Source organism: Leptonotus elevatus, chromosome 6 (assembly GCF_054856555.1).
Source record: "Leptonotus elevatus isolate MCC_2025b chromosome 6, RoL_Lele_1.0, whole genome shotgun sequence".
Taxonomy (NCBI): domain Eukaryota; kingdom Metazoa; phylum Chordata; class Actinopteri; order Syngnathiformes; family Syngnathidae; genus Leptonotus; species Leptonotus elevatus.
This window is the reverse complement of record NC_141244.1, coordinates 4,479,483-4,503,685: the sequence shown is the minus strand read 5'-3', so window position 1 is coordinate 4,503,685 and position 24,203 is coordinate 4,479,483. Positions and strand designations below refer to the sequence as shown.

General features: G+C 38.5%; 1 protein-coding gene across 5 annotated transcripts; it reads right to left on the bottom strand.

Annotated features, from left to right (window-relative positions):
• Window positions 1–426: 426 nt before the first annotated feature.
• atad2 (ATPase family AAA domain containing 2) lies at window positions 427–24,190 on the bottom strand. Of its 5 annotated transcripts, XM_086079179.1 has the most exons (32): window positions 24,158–24,189; window positions 23,942–24,057; window positions 23,667–23,868; window positions 22,416–22,537; window positions 21,992–22,047; window positions 21,692–21,857; window positions 21,026–21,098; window positions 20,012–20,090; window positions 17,344–17,517; window positions 17,134–17,272; window positions 16,904–16,918; window positions 16,616–16,723; window positions 16,349–16,457; window positions 16,082–16,197; window positions 13,714–13,888; window positions 13,483–13,571; window positions 12,594–12,753; window positions 10,525–10,615; window positions 9,480–9,657; window positions 6,746–6,882; window positions 6,566–6,677; window positions 6,293–6,479; window positions 3,167–3,352; window positions 2,924–3,059; window positions 2,638–2,834; window positions 2,289–2,448; window positions 2,082–2,204; window positions 1,780–1,953; window positions 1,209–1,706; window positions 1,001–1,119; window positions 778–906; window positions 427–635 (listed from the first exon to the last, which is right to left on the bottom strand). In XM_086079179.1, the coding sequence occupies exons 3-32, from the start codon at window positions 23,853–23,855 to the stop codon at window positions 603–605; spliced, it is 4,230 nt and encodes a 1,409-aa protein (XP_085935305.1). In that variant the 5' UTR covers window positions 23,856–23,868; window positions 23,942–24,057; window positions 24,158–24,189; the 3' UTR covers window positions 427–602. The 5 variants fall into 5 exon arrangements, with proteins under 5 accessions (XP_085935305.1, XP_085935306.1, XP_085935308.1 ...); XM_086079180.1 differs by having other exon boundaries at window positions 1,789–1,953; window positions 23,667–24,057; window positions 24,158–24,190; XM_086079182.1 differs by lacking the exon at window positions 16,904–16,918 and having other exon boundaries at window positions 23,667–24,057; window positions 24,158–24,190.
• Window positions 24,191–24,203: the final 13 nt, after the last annotated feature.

Genomic DNA, 24,203 nt, shown 5'->3' with positions numbered 1-24,203 from the left:
GAATTTACAAGTTGTCAGTCTTTTTTCTTGGGGTCTACTTATTTGTGCAAAATGTACTTTAAATGTACTTGTTTGCAATCAATGGCCCACATTTGTGGGAGTATTTTGTACTATTGTATCCCATACAAAATCTGAATTCTGACAGGAAACTAAAGGTGTTCTTACAAACCTGTTGGGGTGTACTCACTTATGCTGAGCACTGTATGTATATCGATAAGATTATACCTGTAGTGTGTAAAATATGTAATCACTTATTGTAGAGACAATAACTGAATCTTAACATATGAATTAGTATTTAAGTTTCCCAAACAGATCAACATGTATTTAAGGGTAAAGAAATAGCAGAAGACTACATGCTTCCACATGACGCAAACAATTGGGAGTATTCACACCGAATTGCAGGTGAAACAGAAGATACACACAGTATTATTTATAAAGAGCCATTTATTTAAATAGCAAGAGGTAATACAATGATTTACTTATGCACAAAACTATTAAAACAGAACGACTGGTTGGATATTTTTGCAGCTGAACGTGCTGACCACGATCCTTTAAGAAATTATGTGCGTATTTAATAACGTCACATTGTTCCTTTAGAATCGTCAACAGAAATCATTTATCTCTTGCTCCAACTCCTATTGAAAGAAAATGACAGAATTAGTAATAGCTACAACAGAACAACTGATCACTGACAACATACATTGATCTACAGTTAAAATACTTTTATCCTGGACTAATGTGTCATTAATGATTCAAATTATTAAATGCTATACCAACCTTTATTAATGCATCTTTGTGATGGTCTCTTCTGTGTCTGTAGACACTTTGGCAGAGGAGAGCATAGAGTTTCTCCAACTTGTGCACCTCATAGCCATCAGTCTTAGTCACAACTTTGTCCAAAAGCTCCTTGATAAGAATACAATAAATATGATGAAGGAAACGTTACAAATGCGGCCATTATGTGACTAATAAGTAAAGTGAGCAGTAATCAGCAGCCCACCTTTAATTTATCCCTGTCCACTACCAGTGAAGGTTTTTCCTGGTCACAGATCTGCAGAGCTGTTTCCATACCAAACTGCTGCTGAACAGCGTTCTTTGAGGGCCGGGTCATGCGCCTCTCTATGACATGAAACACAGAACCACATGGGAAAAACATTAACCGAGCTTGGAGAAAATATAGACAATGAAGCTTCTGTGGAAACCCAAACCTGCACCAGAGTCCTTATCTCCTCTGGGGGATCCAGTGTGCTCTGTGCTAGCACTGCATGTGGCAACCACCTCCATTGGTTCAGGCTCCTCTGATGGAATCTTGTTTCTTTCTTGTGCCATATTTTGGCTGCATGTTTGACCACAACTTGTGTGTAACTGTCCCTGCTTATGTCCTTCACTGCTCGTTGAACTGTAGCCAACATTGACTGGGTTCTCCGCTGGAACTTCTAAATCTGACTGATCTTTGTCTACTATTTTGTTTTGTGTCTGGTCCTCAACATCCTTTTTTTCATTTTCACCCCAAATACCACCCTTCGACGTAACTTTAACCTCCTTGTCATCTTCATCAAGCTCTGTGATCATCCCTTTCTCTATCTCTGTTTCTTCATCATCATTATCAGTGCCAAAATGAATATCCTCTTTGGAGACGTGGGAAGATGCCTTCCTGGAATGGAAGCCAGAGGACCAGCGACTCTTCCGACGTTTCTTCCTCTGCACTGGAGGATCAAGTAGATATGTGTTAGGACTGATTGTTGTGACTTATTGATTTTCATTTTCAAAAATACTCACATCTTCTACCTGTGCTTTTAGGCGTAACATATGTAGATGAAGTTGCACTTGGAGTCAGCACAGTTGTGGCTTTGGCTGGCTCCTTTTGTGGAGTCCTTTCAGCCATCTTATTAGCCTCAACCTGTTTGGGGAGGACATGGTAAAAGGAGGGCGCAGATTGTGCAGTTGAGAAACCTGTAGAAAAAGACAAGATTAAGGTAAAAGCAAATTATAAAACACTGACACAGATATCATGTCACAGTGATGTCAATCCTTATTATTTTAAGCTGGCATCTACAAATATCACTCACTCACTCACCCACCTCTATTGATGCGTGAATCTTTGATTTCATCACAAATCTTCTCAAAATTTTCATCCAATTCATGTCGTATGATGGCATGTGCAGTGTCTTTAAGTGCACAGGCCTTATGGCGAATCTGGCGGTCTGGAAGAAGATAGTTAGTATCCAAAGGGATCAGAATGGCTGTGCCATTTGATCAGCGCTTTATTTTAAAGTGACAGTGTGTACCTGAGGGGTCCCTGTCTGGGTTGTATTCAAGTGCATTCTGCCAAATGAGATCAACGTCTTGAAGAAAGTCTTTGACCGTTACGTACTGATGGAGGTCAATCTTTGAAAGCACGGTTGATAGGTCCATAGGCTTAGTTATCACAGCAGCATAATCAGGGACCTAGATAAGGTGAGAGTACAGTACAAACACAGCAACTAAATTTTAATATATGTGACAGCTTTAAATATTTACTTAGGCATTGGGCAAATCAAAGTAACTCTGAAAGTGAAACCTTGCAACAATATTTTCAATGAAGCAATACACGAGTTTGACATTCACAACACTTGAAGAGTTACAAAGGAATCCCACCTCCTCTAAATCCACGGGCTTTGTAAAAGCCTTGAAGCGTTTATCTAGGGACAGGCGGTTTGTGACATCCCGCAAGAATAGGCGGAGCTCTCTGAGGGTGTCTTCCTCTTGTTCCGCCAGTTTTCGGGCCTCCTGCTCTGCCAGCTGTCGTGGCGGCGGAGGAGGAGCAACAGGAAGCACTTCCAAGGAGTGGGGTGCTATAGGGGAAAGTCAAAAGTTCGGTTTCAATAAAATGTAATGCAAAATGTAACTTCTCTCTACAAAAAATGCTTTGAGTTTGTCTCACTGGATTTATTTTTAGATGCAGGAGCTTTGGCAGCCTGCTTGAGCAGCAGGTCCTCAAAGAAATTTCTTCTCTCTCGGCTGCTGGGGGCTTGGACATGGTAAACCTCTCCATACTCCACCTTAAACAACTCCTGAACCTGCAGCAAAAAACGTGTGAGGTGAAGGAACCTACTTGAAGAACAAGGGGTGTATCTTCTCTTCATCTTGGGCAATTACTGGTTACATGATTTCACTACCTTCATACCTCAAAATTGAGTTCAGAGTACTGTAGACTGCAGGTAGCCAGTAGCAGTATTGGAGCAAAGGCAGGGAGGGAGCCAAGTAGGCTGAGAAAAGTGGCTTTTAATGCAGGACCTACTGTCTCCCACCACTGTTTAATGTGGGGGATGTACAGGACACTGGGAGAGGTCCGCTTGGCCTCAACAAAAATCTGCAGAGCATATGACATTGTGGCATGAACATATGTCACAAACTAGTGTTAATTTCGTCAACGAAAACTAAACAAAAATTATTTTGTCAACACACATTAACACACAACTAAAAACTAGACTAGACCAAAAACCTCATTAATAAAGAATGACGAGGACTAAATCAATATGAATTTTTGTTGACTAATGAAGACGAGACAAAAATGAACTTCACTTAATAAAAACTGGTCTAAAATGATCAAATCTATGGACATTTTAGTTCATGAACAAAAACGAGATGAAAATGATATGATTTTGTAAAATCTTAGCTCTACTAATCGGTCACTGGGACACATACCCCCTCTCAAATTCGCAGCTAGCGAGTGCAACATGCTCAAACACATGGGACAGTGTGTCACGGTGAAAAGTTTATAAAAATAAAAAAAAGTAAATTATAGTTATAACCAGTGTTGGGAATAACGGCGTTTAAACAAGCTGCGTTAGATAACTCCGTTTTTTTTTTTCCATAAACGGACTAATCTAATTATTCTCCCCATATCTGAAACGCCGTTATCGTTATTGTATGAGAAATGTGTTGCGTTTATTTATTTATTAGATTCAAGGCTCGACGTAAGTTTACAAGACATTGTGCGGTGACTAGCTCTGAAAATGTAATTTGCGCAGTTAGAGGCACTGTTGTTGTCGGACCTCATCACAATAAAAGTGTCTTGTCAGCTGAAATGTAGAGTGACTTTTATTTTGGAGGTGCCGCAAGAAGCGTGCAACGACGTGACGTCCTTTCTTCCAGACTTTAAGGCTTAGCATATTTTAGCAAAGAGTCCACGTCCTCGCATGGAACTGGTTTGACAACTTTGACAAGAGTGACTTTAATCAAAAATAACAGTCGAGATTTGCAGAAAAACAGCCGCCATGAGGAGCGATTTGTTGACAATTATGTTCCACCAAAAGCCCTATTGCGACTCCACAAGCACCATAACAGCGATAAAGATACCGGTAAATCATAGCGACACGCTCGCCTAGTGTAAATTATTAGCGCCAACTCTTATTTCATGAGTGCTGAACATGTGAAAAGTGTTGAAAGAAATATGCTCACACTCATGGAGGCGACATTTGTATGTGAATGATGCATTTTAAGCCTAGAGTTGGGCAGTTTTCTGACATAAATCAATCATTAAACACGTTTTTATGTGTAGAATTATAAACTGAAGGTATATCACCATACTCTCATATTTGAAAGTGAACAAAAGTATATGTTTTTCAGAGAGATTAAGTGGAAGCTGATAATTACTGAAAAGGAGTAAATATAGTAGTAGTTTTGGCTATGATTTTGGCCATCATAGCATTAAGCACTGTATATTTTAATAGCATTGGCAATTTCTTTTATCTATTATTGATTAGTTTAGCCCGCAACAATCATAAAAAATGCCCGGGAAATCCTGGAGGGACTGGCTAGGACTGTCTACAAATTACCTAGAGATGACATATGTGCCACAAATCCCTATATATCTAGTATTTATTTTATTTGTATTATTATTATTATGATTGCTGTAGTATCTGGCAGTGGTAGAACATACATCACCACTCCAAATTTAATGAATTATTATTATTATTATTATGATGTTGTCATATTATGGAGTGAGGCATTTGTGTGACATAATTACTCACAAAAAATCAATGAAAACACCCTATATATCGCATGGACGCAATTTAAATTCCTTGTATAAAAATATAATAATAATGATATATATATTAAAAAAATCCAAATAGTTTGATTTGAGTAGTGAAAATAGTTACTTTCCTGGTAACGAGTTACTTTTATTATGAAGTAATTCAATTACTAACTCAGTTACTTTTTAAGCAAGTAATGAGTAACTATACTAATTACTTTTTTAAAGTAACGTTCCCAACACTGGTTATAACGCAACATTAATCCAACGGCTATAGCATTCCAACAATAATAATGTTAATCCGACCGCTAACTAATGCTGGCTAATTTACTAGCTCATAGTGTGGGGCCATAATAGCCACTTGTTGATATACTGTAATTGTGTGTGAAGTTGTTTTTCATCAAAAAGATGAGAACATTTTATGTGGAATAGTCTTAGATCCAAAATGTTTAAAATTATCTGCTACTGACAAAAATATATACAGGAGTAAAGTGATTGTCCTGACTAAAACTGGACTAAAATGTTGACAGTTTTTGTTAACTAAAACTAGACCAATAAAATTATGTTTTCTTGGACTAAAATGCTAGCTTTATAGTCCTCTGGACTAGTAGGCGCACCTGACTATAAACCGTGCTAGCTAAATTTGGGGAATACTCTAGTTTGTTACACATATAAGCCGCACCCGACTGTAAGCCGCAGGTGTTTTTAATGTTACCGCACCGGGTTCTCGCTACTTTATTTTCCATAATGAGGGGGCAAATTGTCTCGCTCTTGTTCTCTCTCCTACTGTATTTGAGCTCACTTGGTTTGTTTTGCCCTGCCTAACGCTTCCTGTATAGTGCGCCCCCTTGTGATCTGATGGATAAGCCACACACCTTTGTATTAGCCGCAGGGTTGAATGCAAGTGAAAAAAGTAGCGGCTTGTAGTCTAGAAATTACTGTAAATCAAAACGGGATGAGGTTGACTAACTATGATAAAAACAAGCGTGATTGAAACTGGACTAAAACTGAAACTAAATAAAAAAATGGCGGATAAAATTAACACTATCACAAACACACATACTGTATCTAAGTGGATAAAATTTGTTCTCCGCATTTGACCCGTCCCCTCATCATTTGGTGATCATCTAATCCCCCTTTCTACTAGGTAAAAAAATTGTGAATTGGCTTACACCAAAACTTTTAACACTGTCTCCTCTTTTTCAACATGGTTACATCGGTTGAGGTTCGAAAATGATCCAATGAATGAGTGACTGTTAGTGATGTTTGACCTACCTGTGCACAAGTCTCCTCTGGCGCAGATGCACTTGCTGCAAACAGCACTGCCATGTCTAGTGTGTACACTGTGAATTTCTCAAGAGAATGGAGAACAGCAGGAGCCAGATGGGAGCTTTGACCTGAGCCGTGTCGACCCTCCAAAAGTAGCCTGGGACGGTAAGAGGTTGGCTGGCTCAATGCACTTCTATGCAAAGAGTGACAGAGGAAAAGATGGGGTGAGCCATTTAAGAGTTGATTAAACAAATCATTTGGATGGGAAAGTAATTAAACCTTTCAATGTTGAGGATTTCTCTTGAGACAGACTTCTTTTGAGGGGTTTGTCCACTAGATCGCTCTTCATCTTCACTGAATATTAGCTCATCCTCAGACACACAAGACTGATCTGGAAACAACACACATTCATGAAGACTGACTGAGGAAATAGAGTTAACATTTTAAAATGGACCATACCCTGTGTCCTCTTCCTTTTAAATCCCTGCTCAGCGTGTGGGAACACTTTGTTGACAGTGTGGATGATCTCCTGCAAGGCCGCACTCAGTAATGGACGAATTGCAGGCGTCAGGGCCTTGGCTGGTGACACTACAGCCCTAATGATTACATTCAGCATAACATTTACATACAAACATACATTTTGTGTTATTTCCCTTTCTTTCTCTAAATGGATCTAATATAGTTAATGTTTTCTGTTAATATTTTATATCGCAGAGGTGGGCATCATTGACTGGTAAATGGATCGATAATGCAAAGCCTTGAAAAAATGCACAGACTGAGCACCGAGTGAAGCAGGATTACTTCTGTCGATCGCAGTGAGTACTGAGTGAGTTGCCCTTCTCAATCTGGGTATTTTTGTGAGGCTTCACATTTTCAAGCATTCGCTGAAAGTGCTGAAGCACACACCAAAAGGTGGGCACTTCAATCAATCATCAATTCTAGTCAATGACGATGCCTACCTCTGCTATATCGTATACACAAACATAGTATTAGACTTTAATCTATTAGGATTTGAGTTAAAAAAAAAGATAACCGACCACCTATCCGGTCATGAGATGGAGCAATATGTTTATTTAAATTATGTTATTTAATGCACATATACTGTATATGTTATTATGTATTTAAAAAGGGAGAGTGTATATTATGAACATTTGCATTTACCAGAGCTAGCTGTTGACTAGTTTCCATCTTGGCACATTTTAAACATACTTCTGAGGATTATGGTTAAAGGTGTGTTGGGATAGGGCTTCTGTTTACGGGTTAGGCTGCAGCTGAGCCTTTCTGGTGGTGCATTTCCATAAAGTCAATGCAGTTCATGCGCGGTTGGTGCAGATAAAGCATCTGAAGCTAATTTTGCTTCGTCCAATTTCGCCGGGGTTTGCCAGTGGAAATTTTTTTCGGGATGTGCCACTTGACTTGACATGCTTTGTACGCATGCGTGTCACATCCCGGGCACATTTCGTTCACATTAGAAGCCACATTTTTTTGTAACAGGAGCGAGTACAATTAAGGATCATGCATTAAGCCCTGCAGTGTGAAAAAAGTACCATAGCCTATAAAAATACATTGATGCCATTGTGTGGGCTGGTCTGGAAAGTGAAATGTGAGTTAATCAGGGCGCTTCTTTTTGCATGTCAAGCTTATTATGATCAGAGGCAAACCGGGTGAGCCATAAAACGTGACCATGAACCTGTCTAATTGCTAGTGGTGCAACGGATCATCATTAATCCGTGGTCGGTTCTGATCAGGCCCACAGTTCGGATCACACCTGATCCGCGGATTGGTTGGTGGTGGGGGGGAAAAAACAAACAAAAACAAAGTGTGCATTCACAGTCCATTCTGACATGTCAAGGAAGCTGAAACATACTCAACGGAGCATACACGCTAAGTCTAACGTCATAATAAAGCTTACCAAATGCAGTAATACATTGACAGCAAAGCAAATAGCCTATGTACACTTTTACTTTGAAGTTCGCCCACGTCGTGGCATGATGGCTAGCTTGACTTCCCTTTTAGATGTTACTTTATTGTAGTTACTTGACATTGTAGTATTTGTGCGACCAACATCAACGCTATCCCGAACGCGTATTCAATCACTAATTTAGGACGCTAAGAAACAGCTAATTAATTACGCTGTCATTGTATGACACGGCAGAAGTCTCCGACGCAAGTGGCTAGCAGCTACCTGTTAGCATGACCAACGACTGTCTGAGTGTCTGGCTGCCGGCTGATAAGTAAGTTTGACAGCTTACTTGAATTATTTTTCAATATTCTGGACCAAAGCTAATTCACTCTCCAAGTTTAAAGAAAGGGAATGTGCCTTGAATTACACGTTGAGGTCTTTTCATAAAAAAGAAAAGAAAAAAAAAAGAAGATAAATAGAACTTTGTCTTTATTTTTAAAACACTTTTGCCCATTAAAAAAGAAAAACATTAAACTCAAAATGTCAAATGTAGCTTTTTAGATTATAGGAACACAATTTTAAGCCATTAATACCTTGTTATTTTACACATGAACCATGTAAAAATAAGAACGTTTCTGCCTAATATTGCACTTAAAAGTTGTTCCTAAAACCTAAATGTCTATATTAGACATTTTGTATTGATTTGTTGTTTTTTTTGGGGGGGGGGGTTATTTAATGGGAAAAGGCATTTTACAAAATAAATGAAGACAAGGCTATATTAGACATTTTGAATTGATTAGTTTGTATTTAATGGAAAAGGGGCTTTACAAAATAAAGACAAAGTATTACTTATCTTTTTGTTGTAGTTTTTTGGCTGATCCGAAAAATGATCTGATCAGTGACTCAAATCCGTGATCCGATCACAACCGTGACTTTTGTGATCCATTGCACCCCTACTAATTGCACAAATTAAATTTTGGGTACAATTAAAGACGTTATACCAAAAATTACTGCTTTTAGTCTTATTGAAATGTATGTTTACATAATCAGTTAAAAATTGAAAGACCTTAAACTAAACACAGTTTACCTGAATTTTGACATTGTTAGTTTAAAAAGACACCAATCAAAAGTTTTTTAAACGTATTTATATATATTTGCTTCTTACTTAAACAAACAATTGAAAATACCTATTGGTAGTAATTGTTGTTAAAACATTTGAGCATTATGTATTTTGTGCGTGTATTTTGTATACGAACAAAGAAGCAAAACTGATTTTGTCAGTGGCCATACCTCTGTGCAGCAGGGACCATCTTGGACATGGCGGACATGAAGTCTTTAGCTGTGATTGCGATAGAATCAACATCCAGCACAAGTTTCTGTGATGAGGAGTAAATTTGTGGATAGCGCCGCCGTAGTGCACAAAGTGCTGCCTCCGAGCACACTGCCTTGATGTCTGCTCCGCAATAACCTACACGGGAAATAATTAGTTTACACTGACTATAAGAGACAATTATGAAACAAAAGTTGTGATATTTGCAATATATAAATGCTTACTTCTACAGCAGGGACGTCCAAAGTTTGGTACATGGGCCAATTCCAGGCCTACCACACGTTTTTCTTGCAGCCCGTGTCATATACTATACTAAAATTAACATCTAACATGACCTGGGTCAAGTTTGTAAGTGTTATAATTCTGTTTCCAGCACTAGCTGTTGCTATTTAGTGAGCATGGTGTCATGTCACTGTGAAAGGTATTAACATGCAATGATAGATGCATTAGGAAAGCATCATTAAGTCAATGAGTGAAAATGCAATATTATTGAAGTAAGTTTATAGTGTTGGAAGACAATATTAAAACAAAACTTACAAGAGCATGCGTCGAAGGGACAACATAATGTTATGCATAGGCAAACGAGACTTATGTAGGACATGTTGGTTTTAACGGTTTTGTAAATGTTAGGGCTGCTCGATTATGAAGAAAATATTAATCACGATTCATTTAGTAATAATTGAAATCACGATTAGGACAAGAAAATGTTTAAACATGAAATTAGTTATTTTAACATAAAAATGGTGCAAATATATACATTTAATAGTGTTCGAGGTCTGTGGGACCCACGTTTCCATACAAAACACAGGTCTCATAAACCCAAAACCCCATACGAGGGTAAACAATTTAAGATTAGTATTAATAATCTTAATTTTGTTTACCATTATGCCAATTTTGTAATTGTGGAGTGTAATAATTAGAATTGTAATTGAATTTTGATTAATTGCACAGCCCTAGTAAATGTCAAGGAATTTTCTACAACAATGCCATCACTTGCAAACATACCAACACATTTATCAGCCAGCTCCTCCAGGAAATTGTCAGAGAGAGGTGGTGTCCAATGTCTGGTGTGGATCTTCAAAATGTCCCTTCTAGCCTACCAGACAAAATGAGATCATAGCATTGGTATTACAGGAAGAAATGGGAAATAATCATGTACAAATACTTTGTTATTGTATTTGAGTAGTTTTTGAGAAGTACTTTGCAAAGTATTTATCAGACTACTTTTTATTTTTGGTTGTTACATCTTATGATGAATTTTTACTTGGTACAGCTTCAAACTAGGGTTCTTTATATCCCAGCTTGTGGTTGATTCTATGTCAAGCTATGACATGACATGCAATTGGTTAGTAAAACCCGGAAGCACACAGGGCTATCGATCCACAGATAGGTACCACCACAGATACCACATGCCCCTTCCAAACTGCATGCCTATAGTGACGGTAAGCTAAGACAGTCAAATGTCGGCAGGGAAAATAAAGGCCATGGATGCCGGTACACTGCTGTGTACAAAAGTCATACAATTATGACAAAGGAAATGTAAGTAGCTTCACAGGTAAAGACAAAAAAAAAGTTAGCTTTAAAAAAATATATATATATAAAATGTAATTGATAGCACACGCTTTAGCATGCACAACATGAAATCTTCATTAAAATTGGTTGAGAATTGAGCAACTTGCGGCTTAATTTCAAGGTTCATGCATTGCCTTTCATGGGAACATCAATTTCCCTAACATGAACGCCACTTACACTTGATTAACTGTGCAAAAGTGCGTTGACGTATTTCTGTTGAATTCAAGGAATGTGGGAAGTGGGCTTTATACCACTTGTATTGTGCCAGTTGCAACCTGAAAGCGAATTCCAGGCAAATGTAAACTAAGATGGCTGTGTTTTTTGTTTTAGTTAATCAAAACACCTTTTGGCCTCCAGCAAACCTTCCTTTCCTAATTTGCTTTTTGTATATAAATAAAAGAATATCTTATCTCTTAAGTATTTCTCACATTTCACCAAATAACTTCATGAAGAAAAAAAGTGGCCTATCGTTAACACAACCAGTACAATCAAGTGACATTAAATTATATCAAATAACTAAATTTATGGAACAATAAATCAATAAATCATTATAATCTTGTAAATTGCGTTTTGCCATTTACTGTCTGAGTGACATTATTCTCCGACTTGGATCTCCCAGTTTGAGTGATGTTACGTATCAATGTATGTTTCCTGGTCAACTCCGACTTCCCACCTTTCTGGAATGCAATACTTGTCTTATATTCCAATCTACTGTATGTACCCTCCAGCACACAGGAGAATCTCAACGTGAAAACATGAAAAGTGTATTTAGCTTACATTAATCACCTCTAAATAAGGCAAATACAGAGAACTGTATGCTGAACACTATCTTATTCAGAAAGTGCCTATGCGCAATTTGCATTGAGCAGCTAGCATAGCTATAGAGCAGAGTTGGTAGCATTTAATTGCACTTTCTTGCTAATGTTTGCTGAATGCACAGTCATATCACTATTATTTACTGTATGTCATTTTATAAGATAATAGTTAACTAAACATGAAGCATATTTTTGTTTCTGCAGTTCAGTTGAACTATTATAAAATAGATTTTTTTTAATAATTTTTTTTTAAAGGTGGGTCTTCTTTTATGATTCATCACATTAGTGTGGAAAACAATCCTTGGATGCCACTGCATGAACAAGGGGGCGTGTTTAGTGAAAATCCTTCAACTTTTAACAGCCTACGAATTACACGATTTGAGGAGGAAACATACGGTAAAAACAATGTTCTTGTATTCTTGTACATTTCAGAGCTTGTACTTTTTAAATTGTTTAAATTATTTTTTAAATTAGTTATTTTATTTTTACCAATGCTGGAGGGTTTTCTTACGCAAGTAATTGTACTTCTAGTGCAGAATGTCACTACTTTTCCCATCTTTGTACAGGTCAAAATTTTTTGCTAGGCTCTACCAACACAGATAAAGCATGGTTCGATTACATCTACTAAATTATTTGAACTAATAACTTCTCAAGGACTAAGTTAATATATCTTAAACATGTCAGTACCACTCTGTCGGGGAGGCCAAAAAGGAACTCTCTATCAAAGCGGCCCGGGCGTCTGAGAGCCGGATCAATGGAGTCCAATCTGTTGGTGGCACCAATCACCACAATCTCTCCTCTGCCATCTAATCCATCCATGAGAGCCAGAAGAGTTGACACAATGGAACTATAGACACAGTCATGAAAGATTTGATAAATATCGACTGAACTAAGGTAAACATCAGCTAATTCAGAGTTTGGATACAGCATACAGCTGCAATTATGTGTGTTCTAGTGTCCTAATGGTTCTACACAGAGATGAGATATTGTAGATATAAAACAGCATAAATCCCTAATACATGGTCAAAATACATCGAGTTAGTGGTGGGCTCTGAATCAGATTTTATACTTTAGACTAGTATATTTTCAACTTATTGGGAAAAACCTTGCTAATCAGACAGTGGGCCAACCCAAAAGACCAATTTCAACAAATGCTCTAATGCATAGGTGTCAAACTCTGCTCCTGGAGGGTCGCAGTCCTGCAGGTTTTGGATGTTTCCGTTCTTCAACACAGCTAATATATGATCAGCTCATCAGCAAGCTCTGCATGAGCCTGACAACGATCCTGCTGATTGGAATCAGCTTGTGTTGGAAGAGGGAAACCTCCAACACCTGCAGGACTGCGGCCCTCGAGGACCGGAGTTTGACACCTATGCTCTAATGACTGAGATGCAGAAATTGATACCCCTAACCTCAATCCCATCAAAAATATCTGAAATGAACTAGAACAGAGATTGTGAGTCAGGAACACACTTCCAACATGAGTGACGTCCGGCTCACAAAATGTAAATGTAAATTTGAATATACAAAAAATTCCTACAGATGCAGTCTTGTCATCGCAAGTAGCGACGCTCACCTGTGAATCTGGTCCTGTCGACTGGACCTGACTGGAGCCAAACCATCAATTTCATCAAAGAATATGATCGATGGACGCATTTGATAAGCCTACAAGATATCGAAAATGTTATGTGAGAGGGAAAATTGCAATATGGTGAATTGAAACCTAATTCAAAATGAAACAAAAGCAAGAATAGCTTGACAAAAAATGAAATGTGTAAAATTAAATGTGCTGATGTGTTTGGCTCACGTGGTCAAACAGTAGACGTAGCTGTCTCTCTGACTCTCCAACCCACTTACTGAGGCAATCAGCACCTTTCCTCATAAAAAACGACACTTTTCTTTCTCCTTGACTACATTCGTTGGCCAATGCTCTAGCTACCAGTGTTTTCCCTGTGCCTGGGGAACCATAAAATAGACAGCCCCTACAAGACAAAAGGAAACATGAAGAGCAGTGGTTTAAAATTGATCAAGTTAATATTTGAAGAGCTCAGTCAATACAGGGTTGAAAATCTACATCAGGTGTTATATGCTTAATGCTCTCAAACAAATCTCGTACACACAGAAGCATTTCAAGACTTGCGTGTGTCCAAAAGAAGACGCAGAGGACGTTTAACGGCTGTAATTTATATGCAAGTCTGGAGTTAAGAAAGCGTATAGAATAAGTATCAGCGAAGAAGACGCACTTTTTTATTATTATCTTTATTGCAATCTACAGAACAAACATGGCTTTGCATGTATCAAAACAACATGGAAAAAGACGAACACAGGAGAAGTGACAATGGCGGGTGATTCAAGTACAACACCGCTTGTTGAACGTGGGAATAAAGAAGCAAAATATTTTGATGCAAAAGGATAAGCAAGCTAAAGAGGCTGCGCAAAACGACGAGACAGCTATCCGCCATTGTTGTTGACAGACTAACTGTTCACGCTCAGTCACGCGAGAATTGCCGCATACGTCATCTATCTGCGACAATGCGGTCATCGAGCTGCGACCATTACGTCATCGCTGGAGGAGTATCCTGCATTTGGTTTTCAGACGGACGCGTACGGGGCGCGTTTTGAAATATTTCCTCTGGAGCCCAGTTTCAAGCTCCGAAACCTAACCGGTAACGAACGGCCTAAACTGTAAGAAACGTGTGAGGATACATTGAAACTAGCTTTTGTGTGGACGGGGTCTTAGTCTCTTGTCTCCGCGTCGAACCATTGTTGTTTTCCCATTCTCTGTTGTAGTCACATCTTGCCTTGCCACGTCTGGTTTTTGGTTAGTTGTTAGGTTTGTATATGGACTTTGTTGTTTTGTTTGAGTTACCCAGTACTTTGTTTGCCCTTTTTGTTTTGTTGGATTAAATCACTTTTCCTTTTTAATCACCTCTGCCTCCCTGCTGCCTTCCTTCCCTGCACTTGGGTCCACATCCACGACACACCCTGACAGACTTCGATACTATATCTGCATAAAATACCTTGATACCGGTGTCAGTACCAGATGTGATCAGGCTGCCAGATCGTATTGGGGTAGCCTAACGAACACGTTACGCTACAGGATTGGCTGGAAATTATCCAGTTGACGTCAAACATTGTAAAGAAAATATTGAAGATGTAATTTAAACAACAGTATTGTGATTTGTGAACATCTAAAAAAGAAACCAAACCTAAGTGAACACATCTGACTCATGTATTTCGTTAGCACTGCTGTACTGACGTCATCGGCAAGAGCGAAGGCGCTTTAATCTATTTTATTATTATTTCAATCTTAAAGATCCTGTTTTTCTATTCTTCGATTTATGTTTTTACAAATTCAGTCCATACACTTTGTTATTTAAATAACATCTTTAATATTTTCTTTCCTATGTTTTGACAACCAGATTTTTTTTCATATAACTTTTAACAACTGTAAACGGATAATTTCCAGCCAATCCTGTAGCGTGACGTCATCTGTAGGCAGTCTAGAAGCCCGATTACATCTGGTACAGACACCGGTACTGAAACGGTACACTGACAAAAATCTAAAACATCAGCAAAAGCAGCAAAATTTAAACTGACAAAAAACGTATTAAATTACTAATAAACAAATTATTTGTATTTTGCTTGGCCATATATTGGACATGTTCCCACCTCAAGACACAGCAACATTAAAAAAAAGCCTTACAAACAGGATTTGTTGACTTGGCTTGTCTATCGGCCATGTAAGCATAAAAAAGTTCCTTATGGCACTTAGCGCGTCAAGCTTCTCAACAAGGAGTGGGCGGCCAGCGAGCGCTTCAGTGCTTGAAGTCATCTTTCTGCTTCCTCTCGCACACACGCAGAAAGAGGCGTGCCACTTATGACGTTTTCCACATATCGGTAGAGCAGGCGGCCATGTATGTATGTGTACCTGCCTTTCAAACACAGTTGGCAAGCTGTCTCATATTTATAGATTTTTTTTTAAATAGTGGTGCTAAAAAAAAATTATACTGATCCGTTTTTGGCACCGAAACATCAAGGTACGGTACTGGTACCGGTATCCCGTGCAACACTACTCCGTATACCCGCGTATACCCTGGACTACACCACTGATGACAACCTAAGGTTATATGATTGCCAAGCATCGCTTATGTTCATATATGAACATTATTTACCTGGGTGGCTGTATGTGGAATCTCTCAAAGACTTCTGGGTAAAGCAGAGGGAACACCACCATCTCCTTCAGGGATGAGATGTGTGTGCTCAAACCACCAATACTGTCAAAGCGCACCTGCATCATATTTTTTTGTCAGTCCCAGAAAGCAGAAGATAGGCCTGTCGCTATCATTATTGGTCATCACGACTCGAGAATGAGGTTCGAAATTTAGGAGATACCACTTTACAGGAATTTTTATATTTACATTGCTGCCCTCTTTGCTCACCGTTTTGTCTATGTGCATGGGGTCAACATCAGCAAGACTTGCTCCAGTTTTCATACGATCTTTGTGAATCCCTAGCAAGTCATCTTTCACAACGTTCATAGGCAGACATCTGTGGAGAAACAAAAGACAGATGATTTTTTTAAACATTATCATAAAAGATTGTAATTGTTTATATTTGAGCAGAAGAGCAAATGTGTGAAGCTTAACAATAGTTATATGGGGGTGAAAGTTGTCCATTGAGCATTTGTGCTGTGCCTCAGCTCTCACCTGGTGACGGACCTGCTCCTGCCTTTACTTTCGATTTTACACCGCCTTGTTTTTAAAGTCTCATCTTCTGAAGTGGACGTCGAGTCGCTGCTGTGGAGGGCATGTCTCCTGTGAGCAGAACAGGACATTAAATCGAACCTATGATGACTATCAACCACTTATGCTGGTCCACAAAATACTTTATATGGAGTTGTAAAAGACACAAAACAACAGTCAGACTAAATAAAAGATGCTCAAATACGTCTTACATAATTTTGGAACACAACAGACAAGCAGGAAGAATCTTACCTCTCAGTACTATTCCTGATGGCGGAAGAGAGTTGGGGGGAAAAAAGAATTGTGGGATGCATTTCTGATACTAACAGAGAGAGCAGTATTAGAAACTTGGTTCAGCAAAGGCCTTACAGGACAAGAGGACAGTAGCGGTAAAACATGTACAATGACTGTGTCATAAATGTTCTCAACAGAATGACAATTTTTGAGAGTTAGACATCGTCTGACAGTCTTGTCCTACTGACCGGCCGGTCCTCCTCCTGTTGTAGGGACTCCGAGGGGCTGTGGAGCTGAAAGGAAACCTGCGTCTGGTGGGTGACGAGGGTTTTTTAAAGTACATGCTGTGCTTTCTGGGCACTCGGGTCTCTCTAGCTTCTCTGGGCTCTGACATGACAAAATAAAGAACATTTTGAACCTTTAAACAGACAATGGCCATGTTTAAATAAAGAACTTACCATCTTGTGGGGCCTGGTAGAGAACTACATTTTTTCGCTGTCTAAACTCATAACGCTTCTGGTTGTCTTCATCAACAGCATCCTCATCATCTTCAATGTCATCTTCAATGTCCTCCTCATCCTCATCATCCTCGTCATCCTCATCATCATCTTCATCCTCTTCATCATGATCACCTTCATACCCGATGTGAAAATAAACAAGGTATTAGAGTTGCAGGCATTTGACATTATTTTCTTTAGAAAGAAATTCCAAACACTTTGGGGGAAACACGGAGTTGAGTGGGGAGAAGACCTTCTTTTGACACGTGTCAGGTTAAATCATTCCGGTATAAATAAATGTCAGTCAGAGTCTGGATGTGTAATGCCACGTTCACGACTAACTATTTGCTTTTCATAAAGGACTGTGTGTGAGCTGGCTTCCTGGATCTCCCCTATTCACAGAAGCGTGACGCTACCCGCTTGGTGGATTTTCACAACAGTGACGTGCAATGAGGTTCACGACTTCTCTGGAGTTAGATATAAAATTAACCCAAAATAGAAGATTAGCCAATATTGAATTTTTGTCCTTAATTTTCAAAGATTAATTATGCTTCAATCAATTTCACACTGCTACGAGTTCTTCATCCGTAAGGGTCTGCCCAACAGAGTTGACCAACTTACCATCCTGGCCCTTACCTTGTGATGTCTACCTACCTCTACATGCAGCCCGCTAAGCTAGCACTTTTATTGACAGTTGATAATGCCTTAAACAGAGTTATGTTTCCTGATATTTAATTTCAAGTATTAAAATTGCTAGTTTTGCGCAAATTACTAGGCCACATGTTTCTAGAACTGGAATCAGAATGTAGAGGCTTATTTTTATTTTAATACATCTGCAATGTTTGCACATTAATGTGTACAGATAATTTACTGCTCTGGCTGTACTGCAAGGCCACAGATTCTGTAAAACAGAATGTTTGTTAATTTTGATACAATTGCATTTGTCACCTGCAAATACTGTTAGGTATTGTTGATCTACAGCTCTGGCTGCAATAAGAAACTTAAAACTTTGCACCTAAAATTGTTTTGTTTTTTTGCATTTTTGTTGTCTTAACTTTATTTTGTATGCCTCATAAAAATGTGTAGGCTACTGTGACTCTTTTGTTTATATTTATACATTTATATTGCAGCACAACTGGATTCGTTTGTGACATTCTGTTTAATGTCACTTACAAATAAAGTGAGAAAATGTAAGCAAAGTATGTTGAATTTTTCATGGAAGTACTGAAGATATATCTATATCATGGTATATCGTTATCGTGATATAAAATGGCCCATATCGTGATAGAAGATCCCCCCCAATATAGCCCAGCATTACTGTTCAACAATGTGATTGCAAGAAAAAACGAATATTTAATACTAGGTCAAGTTTGTTGTTGTAGGCTCATAGCTGTGTTTTTTCTGATCTCTTTAAAATTAAAAAGCATTTGATCTTTCCTTTATATTAAATGTTATGAAACAAACAAGCCAAAATTGGTCAAGAATTCTATGAGTTATGATTAATTTATTGAAGCCAAACACAGTCACTTTAATACAAGTGAATGGAAGAAATCACCACCAAAGACTGCCGGATAGGTCTCGTATACATGTGCTCAACCAGCAGAGGCTTGCCGTTTTTCAATTTGCATTCTTGTCTGTTCTTACATCCTTGTGATCTTGTGAAACGGCACCAATCACAGCCAAATCGTTTTTCCAATTGAAAGTACGAATGAACCAAGAACACACAGAATACCCTGGATGTTGTTTTCATATGTCGTGTTTTTAGGAAAAACGTTTCTTAAATACATTGTTAGGAATATTGTACTTGGCGAGTTCATGAGACCGTACTCTGCGTCATTTTTCATAACGAAAAACGACCTTAGTTTATGCACATCTATGGGAAGATGCATTGCACCAATGGAGCACAGCACTGCCACCTGCCGGCAGCTGCACGGTACTTTCTGGGCTCCACCATGAACTTTCATTCGCTTTTCTGGCCGACAGAAAGACTTAACTATTTGACACACATTCATTAAACTTTTGAACATCAGCATGTGCAGTGCATGTGTGATTAAACATGTATATAGGTGATATAAAAGCACACAAGCAATGTCTTTTGAGTGAGGGCTCCTGCCACCTGCCAACATTGGCAATTCATGTGTGTGTAGCCGCTGGAGTCAAAGTGCAATCAATGCCTCTGTTCCCTCCTCGCCCATGTATTTCAGAATTTTAATTGGGCTTAATATGCATAACATGACCAATTTGGTGATCTTAGGTCCATCAAATGTATAACCCCATTACATTAACACACCAAACCAAGTTCAGGCAAAAAGCATAAATATATAACAGGGTACTACCAACTTGCATCTCGATTCTTATGAAAAGCAAAATATCGCTGGTGTCAGGTCGAAACCTCAAAAGTCCCAATTTGGCAAATTTCTGATTTATTTATTTTTATGGTCAGTCCACACGTGTGGTGTCAATTTTATGAATTATTGACCATCTAAAGTGAAATGGCTTGCTTGCTCTTTTTGATGATGCAATGTTAATGGTTGAACAAACATTTGGGTTCTCCTGAAAAGTGACCATTTTGGAGGTACAAGGTTTTGGCCTGACACTCGCGATATACACATTACATTTGGGCCCTCACCTTGGTTTTCCTTGGCGTCCTTAGTGTTCATATTGGTTTTCAGAGATTGCCTCACTCTGCCTCTTGTATATACGCCCAGCTGCTCATGGGAAACAATTGTGTATAAATTTATCGGAATGATTACCTTAAAGCATTGATTCACTGGAATGATTACACTAATTAATGCAAAGTAAAGCTCAGCCCCCCAGTAAATATAAACACTGGGGGATGCACAGTACAATCTTAAAAGCTTGGGAGGCATGATATTTATCGAACAGATAATATATCTGCTGATCTGGGGGAAAATTACGATAAGTTGATAGCATATTTGCAAATGGGGGGTAGATTTCAGGTTGTTTTTGCAAAGGTTGTTTTTTTTAACTTGAGATTTCAAAGAAACCTTTACTATGCTCAGTGCAATTAATGCATTAATACCAGTAATTCTGTAAACCTTCAGTTGATGGTTCACTTTATTTAGAGTATGCACTTTTGTCTATTTGAATTAGATTTTTTTGTAGTTAAAGTTGTCCTACCTCATCATCATGCACCTGGGGTTGAAAAGATGCATTTCTATTGCAGATATCTGAATGTTTCTCTCTCTCAAATAAACCAGTCATAGTTCTGTTAAACAATTATCAACTGATGCACTTGTTTATTGTGGGTAATCATTTTATATGTTAGCCATTTCATAGAGTATGCTTGGCCTGTGAGTGTTTTTTTTGCCATTGTGGTTTTTAACAAATGACCACATATATTTGTATGCTATGGCATGAAAATAAACATTTGAAAGTGACAAATTAGTTTGCTGTTATCGATCAGGGCTACTAAAATATCAGTTTTTCCATCAATGCAGCCTAGATTAGTTACTGTCCTAGATGCCAAACTGCAGATTATAAGACTATATTAAATATAAAAAAATTAATTTGTCGGTTATTGTATAGACCATACAAAGCAGGAAAAAAATTCTGTTGATTTTTTTTTCATGCATCACCATTAAAAGCTTTTTCATTACCATTATTTATTTCATGTCATTACCTGTTCTTCACTGTTCAATCTGCTTCGCAGCTTCTTCATGTCGTCCATCTTTTGAAGAACAGCCTCAGCCGTACTAAGGGGATCAAAGAAGGAAATTGGTGAACCACTGTTTAATAACTAGTGTTTCCTCTACATTCATTCAGGATTGGTGGTCTGCGGCTCCTAAACCCTAGATGCCTCCTCTTCAAATTTCTTTATTTTTCAAAGGAAAAAAAATATTTTCTTCTTTTATGGTGCAACAAAGAGAGATGAGAGCAGAGGAGCGAAACCGAGAGAAAAGCACAGGATATCAAGCTGGGACTCGAAATGGGTTGGAAAAAAATAGCCGGTTCCATTCATGGCTCTACCACACTGATAATGCTGAGTGTTTTTTAAACTTTCTTTTTTTTGCATAATACACATTATGCTAATATTGCTGTTCAATAAAATAATTATAAATGATGTGTATTTAGGGGGTTAAGCTATGTTGTAGGTGGTATGTATTGTAGGGTGTAATGTTTGGTTCCTATAACGCTGGCCTACGTTGCTGGAAAAAAAAATCCTAGAGTAAACACTGATACTCCTTTATTGTTATGTTATTTAAAAGTTTGTTTGTTTTTTATCTATTATATCCTATACTGTAAATTCGTTTTCATCATCATGAGACAAAATTATTGTGAAACTTACTTGGTGATGAGGCGGTCATAGAGGACAGACTGATTACGGGAATTGAATTTGTATCGGGTGATTCGGGAACTACGTCGTAAAGAGTGTTCCTCGTCGTCTTCGGGGCTCCTTAAGTTGACGCGGCTTCTTTTTGGAGTGGAAGTTCCTTCTACCTCGTCTGGAACATCTTGAACATTAACAGAAACCAGGTTGTTGGCCTAGAAGAGTATACCCTCCTAAAAATACATGCCTGATAAACATGAAGTATGTAGAAACTGAGAATTACAGGCAACATTATCAAGATTTATTGCCAAGACATACCCCCTTGCAATTTGTCGCAGGACGATTTGCCTTCCTTCTGTATTCTGGAGGATTTCCTAAATGCACAAAATGGATGCATAGAACAGCCACAGTAATGAGTCAATGTGACATGTAAACTACCCTTGGATTATTTAATATGGATGGTTAATTTTAACTTTGACAGCTGTTTGAGAGTGACCCAAAAAATAGCAGTCCTCATTCACTTAAATAATAATTAAAATCACCCCACAGAGGAGCATGGACAGTTAGCACTTGTTGCTACACTTCACTCTGGTCACAGCTGGTGGCATTCTACGTACCTGTTACCTATCTAAAGCTACATTTGAAGCTGGGATATTCTTGGGTCGAGTTCGACCTCCATCCTGCATAATGCTGGGAAAACATCAGCATATACAGCCAGTTGGAAAGAGGCTCAGTCTCTCACCTTGTGGCGTAGCCTCCAGCCTTTGGTCCTATGTCACTAAAGGAGACCTCTAGTTTGACTCGTTGACCTCTGGTCTTTGGAAAGTCATGGAGACAGCTTCCTGACTGCTGCTTACCATCCCCCTAGCAGTCACAAAATTAGTTTTTACTTAGCAAGTTTATAGTTGAGAACATACTGTAGCGATGGTGAAGTTGCGCATTTCCCGGCATCCTTTGCAGCACTTTTGGTAGTTATTGTAAAGCATGCTAAAAAAAAATATTTATTTGCATTTGTTTCAGTCATATTGTGAAGAGTGTGGTTGAAGGAGTAGTAGTGGATAGCAGCCTGTGAATCAATGTACAGAATTTTACCGTTGATGATGGTTAAGCACCTGAAGAGCATCAGTGACTTTGTCAACTGTTAACCACATCTGAGAGCCTTACAATAACATTTACAACTTTGTTATGGCCTGACAACTTGAAAGATATGTAATCCTTAAATCACACATTAAGATCGTCCACATAGACACAAATCAATTATGTGAAAATGAGTTTCATCATCATCCTGTTTTGGAGTTTGGATGCACCCTACTGGAGAGAATTTCTGTACAGGAGGACAGAGTATTTTGCATTCATAACATCAAGCAAAGGCCCTCTTTGCGTACTGCTGCTGACAGGTGGGAATAAATATTACAATAAAATTCAACTCAATCTACAATACTGTGATGTAGTGCAATTAATTGAAATTCAATTATTACACTCCACAATTATAAAATAGGCATTAGCGTAAATAAAATAAAATGCAAGATTATTAATGCTAATTATGAGTTAATTAAATGTATATATTTGCAACTTTTTTATTTTCAAATTACTAATTTAATCAATCTTGTTTGGTCCAAAAAGAACTAGCATAATTATAATGTTTCAAAGAAATGTATTTGTTTGATTAACCATTTTCTTGTTTTGTACCCAAAAAAAATGATTGTCTTAATCGTGATTTCAATTATTACCAAATTGATCGTGATTCATATTTCCTTCATAATCGAGCAGCCCTACTGTGATGATTGTGTTATCCTCATAATTTTGAGTTGAAATCAGATTTGACCTCAAATGAATTGAATCCAAATGAGTGACACTGATGACTACTGTAGATGATGAAGGATCTCATATTCTTATATTAAAGCATCCTTGAAATGAAGACCGGGCTTCAGCGTACCTTAGCCGACTAGCAACATGCAATACTGTCACTTAGCAAGCTTTTGCTCACACTTACTCTGTTGTGTTCGGGGCTGCCCAAGCTATCATCCAGAACGCGGGAGGTTCGTGTTGACCGGGGTGATTTTCTCGGCAATGCGGGAACAAGAGACAGAAACTCCGAACTTGTGTCCAACTCCATCGACCTCCTGTTTGGAGTTGCTGCCACAGGTTGAACAACCCCGCCGCTGCTGCGTAGCATTACCATGTCGACTCCAGCCCTAAGTTATAAACGCACTAATGACGGGCGGGCGGTCACTACAGCACTCCAATGCATCTAAAGTTGAACGTCACCAGTATCGAAAAGATACACGCAAATTCGCGCCTGCCGACACACATCGGCGTAGTGCTCCTCTCGGCCCTTGATTTCTGGCGCCACAAACGTCATCAGAGCGGTTAGTAGAAAGGAGCTGCCGCAAGGAAAAATAGACCTGAGGTCCAAATTGGTATAACGGAGTGGAGCCTAATACTACCGAAATGACTGCAATTCTTTACGTGATCCATACTTACACTTTTGATGTCCACCGGCTTTGATGTAATAATAGAAAAAAAATGA

What these genes read in the sequence shown, in the direction of transcription:
- atad2 (XM_086079179.1), bottom strand. Translation starts at nt 23,855, where the DNA reads ATGGTAATGCTACGCAGCAGCGGCGGGGTTGTTCAACCTGTGGCAGCA. An exon ending in GATTGAACAGTGAAGAACAG is followed by an intron (nt 20,091 to 21,025) that starts GTAATGACATGA and finishes TCCCATGAGCAG; the next exon opens with CTGGGCGTATATACAAGAGG. An exon ending in AGGAGCAGGTCCGTCACCAG is followed by an intron (nt 16,458 to 16,615) that starts GTGAGAGCTGAG and finishes GTTTCTCCACAG; the next exon opens with ATGTCTGCCTATGAACGTTG.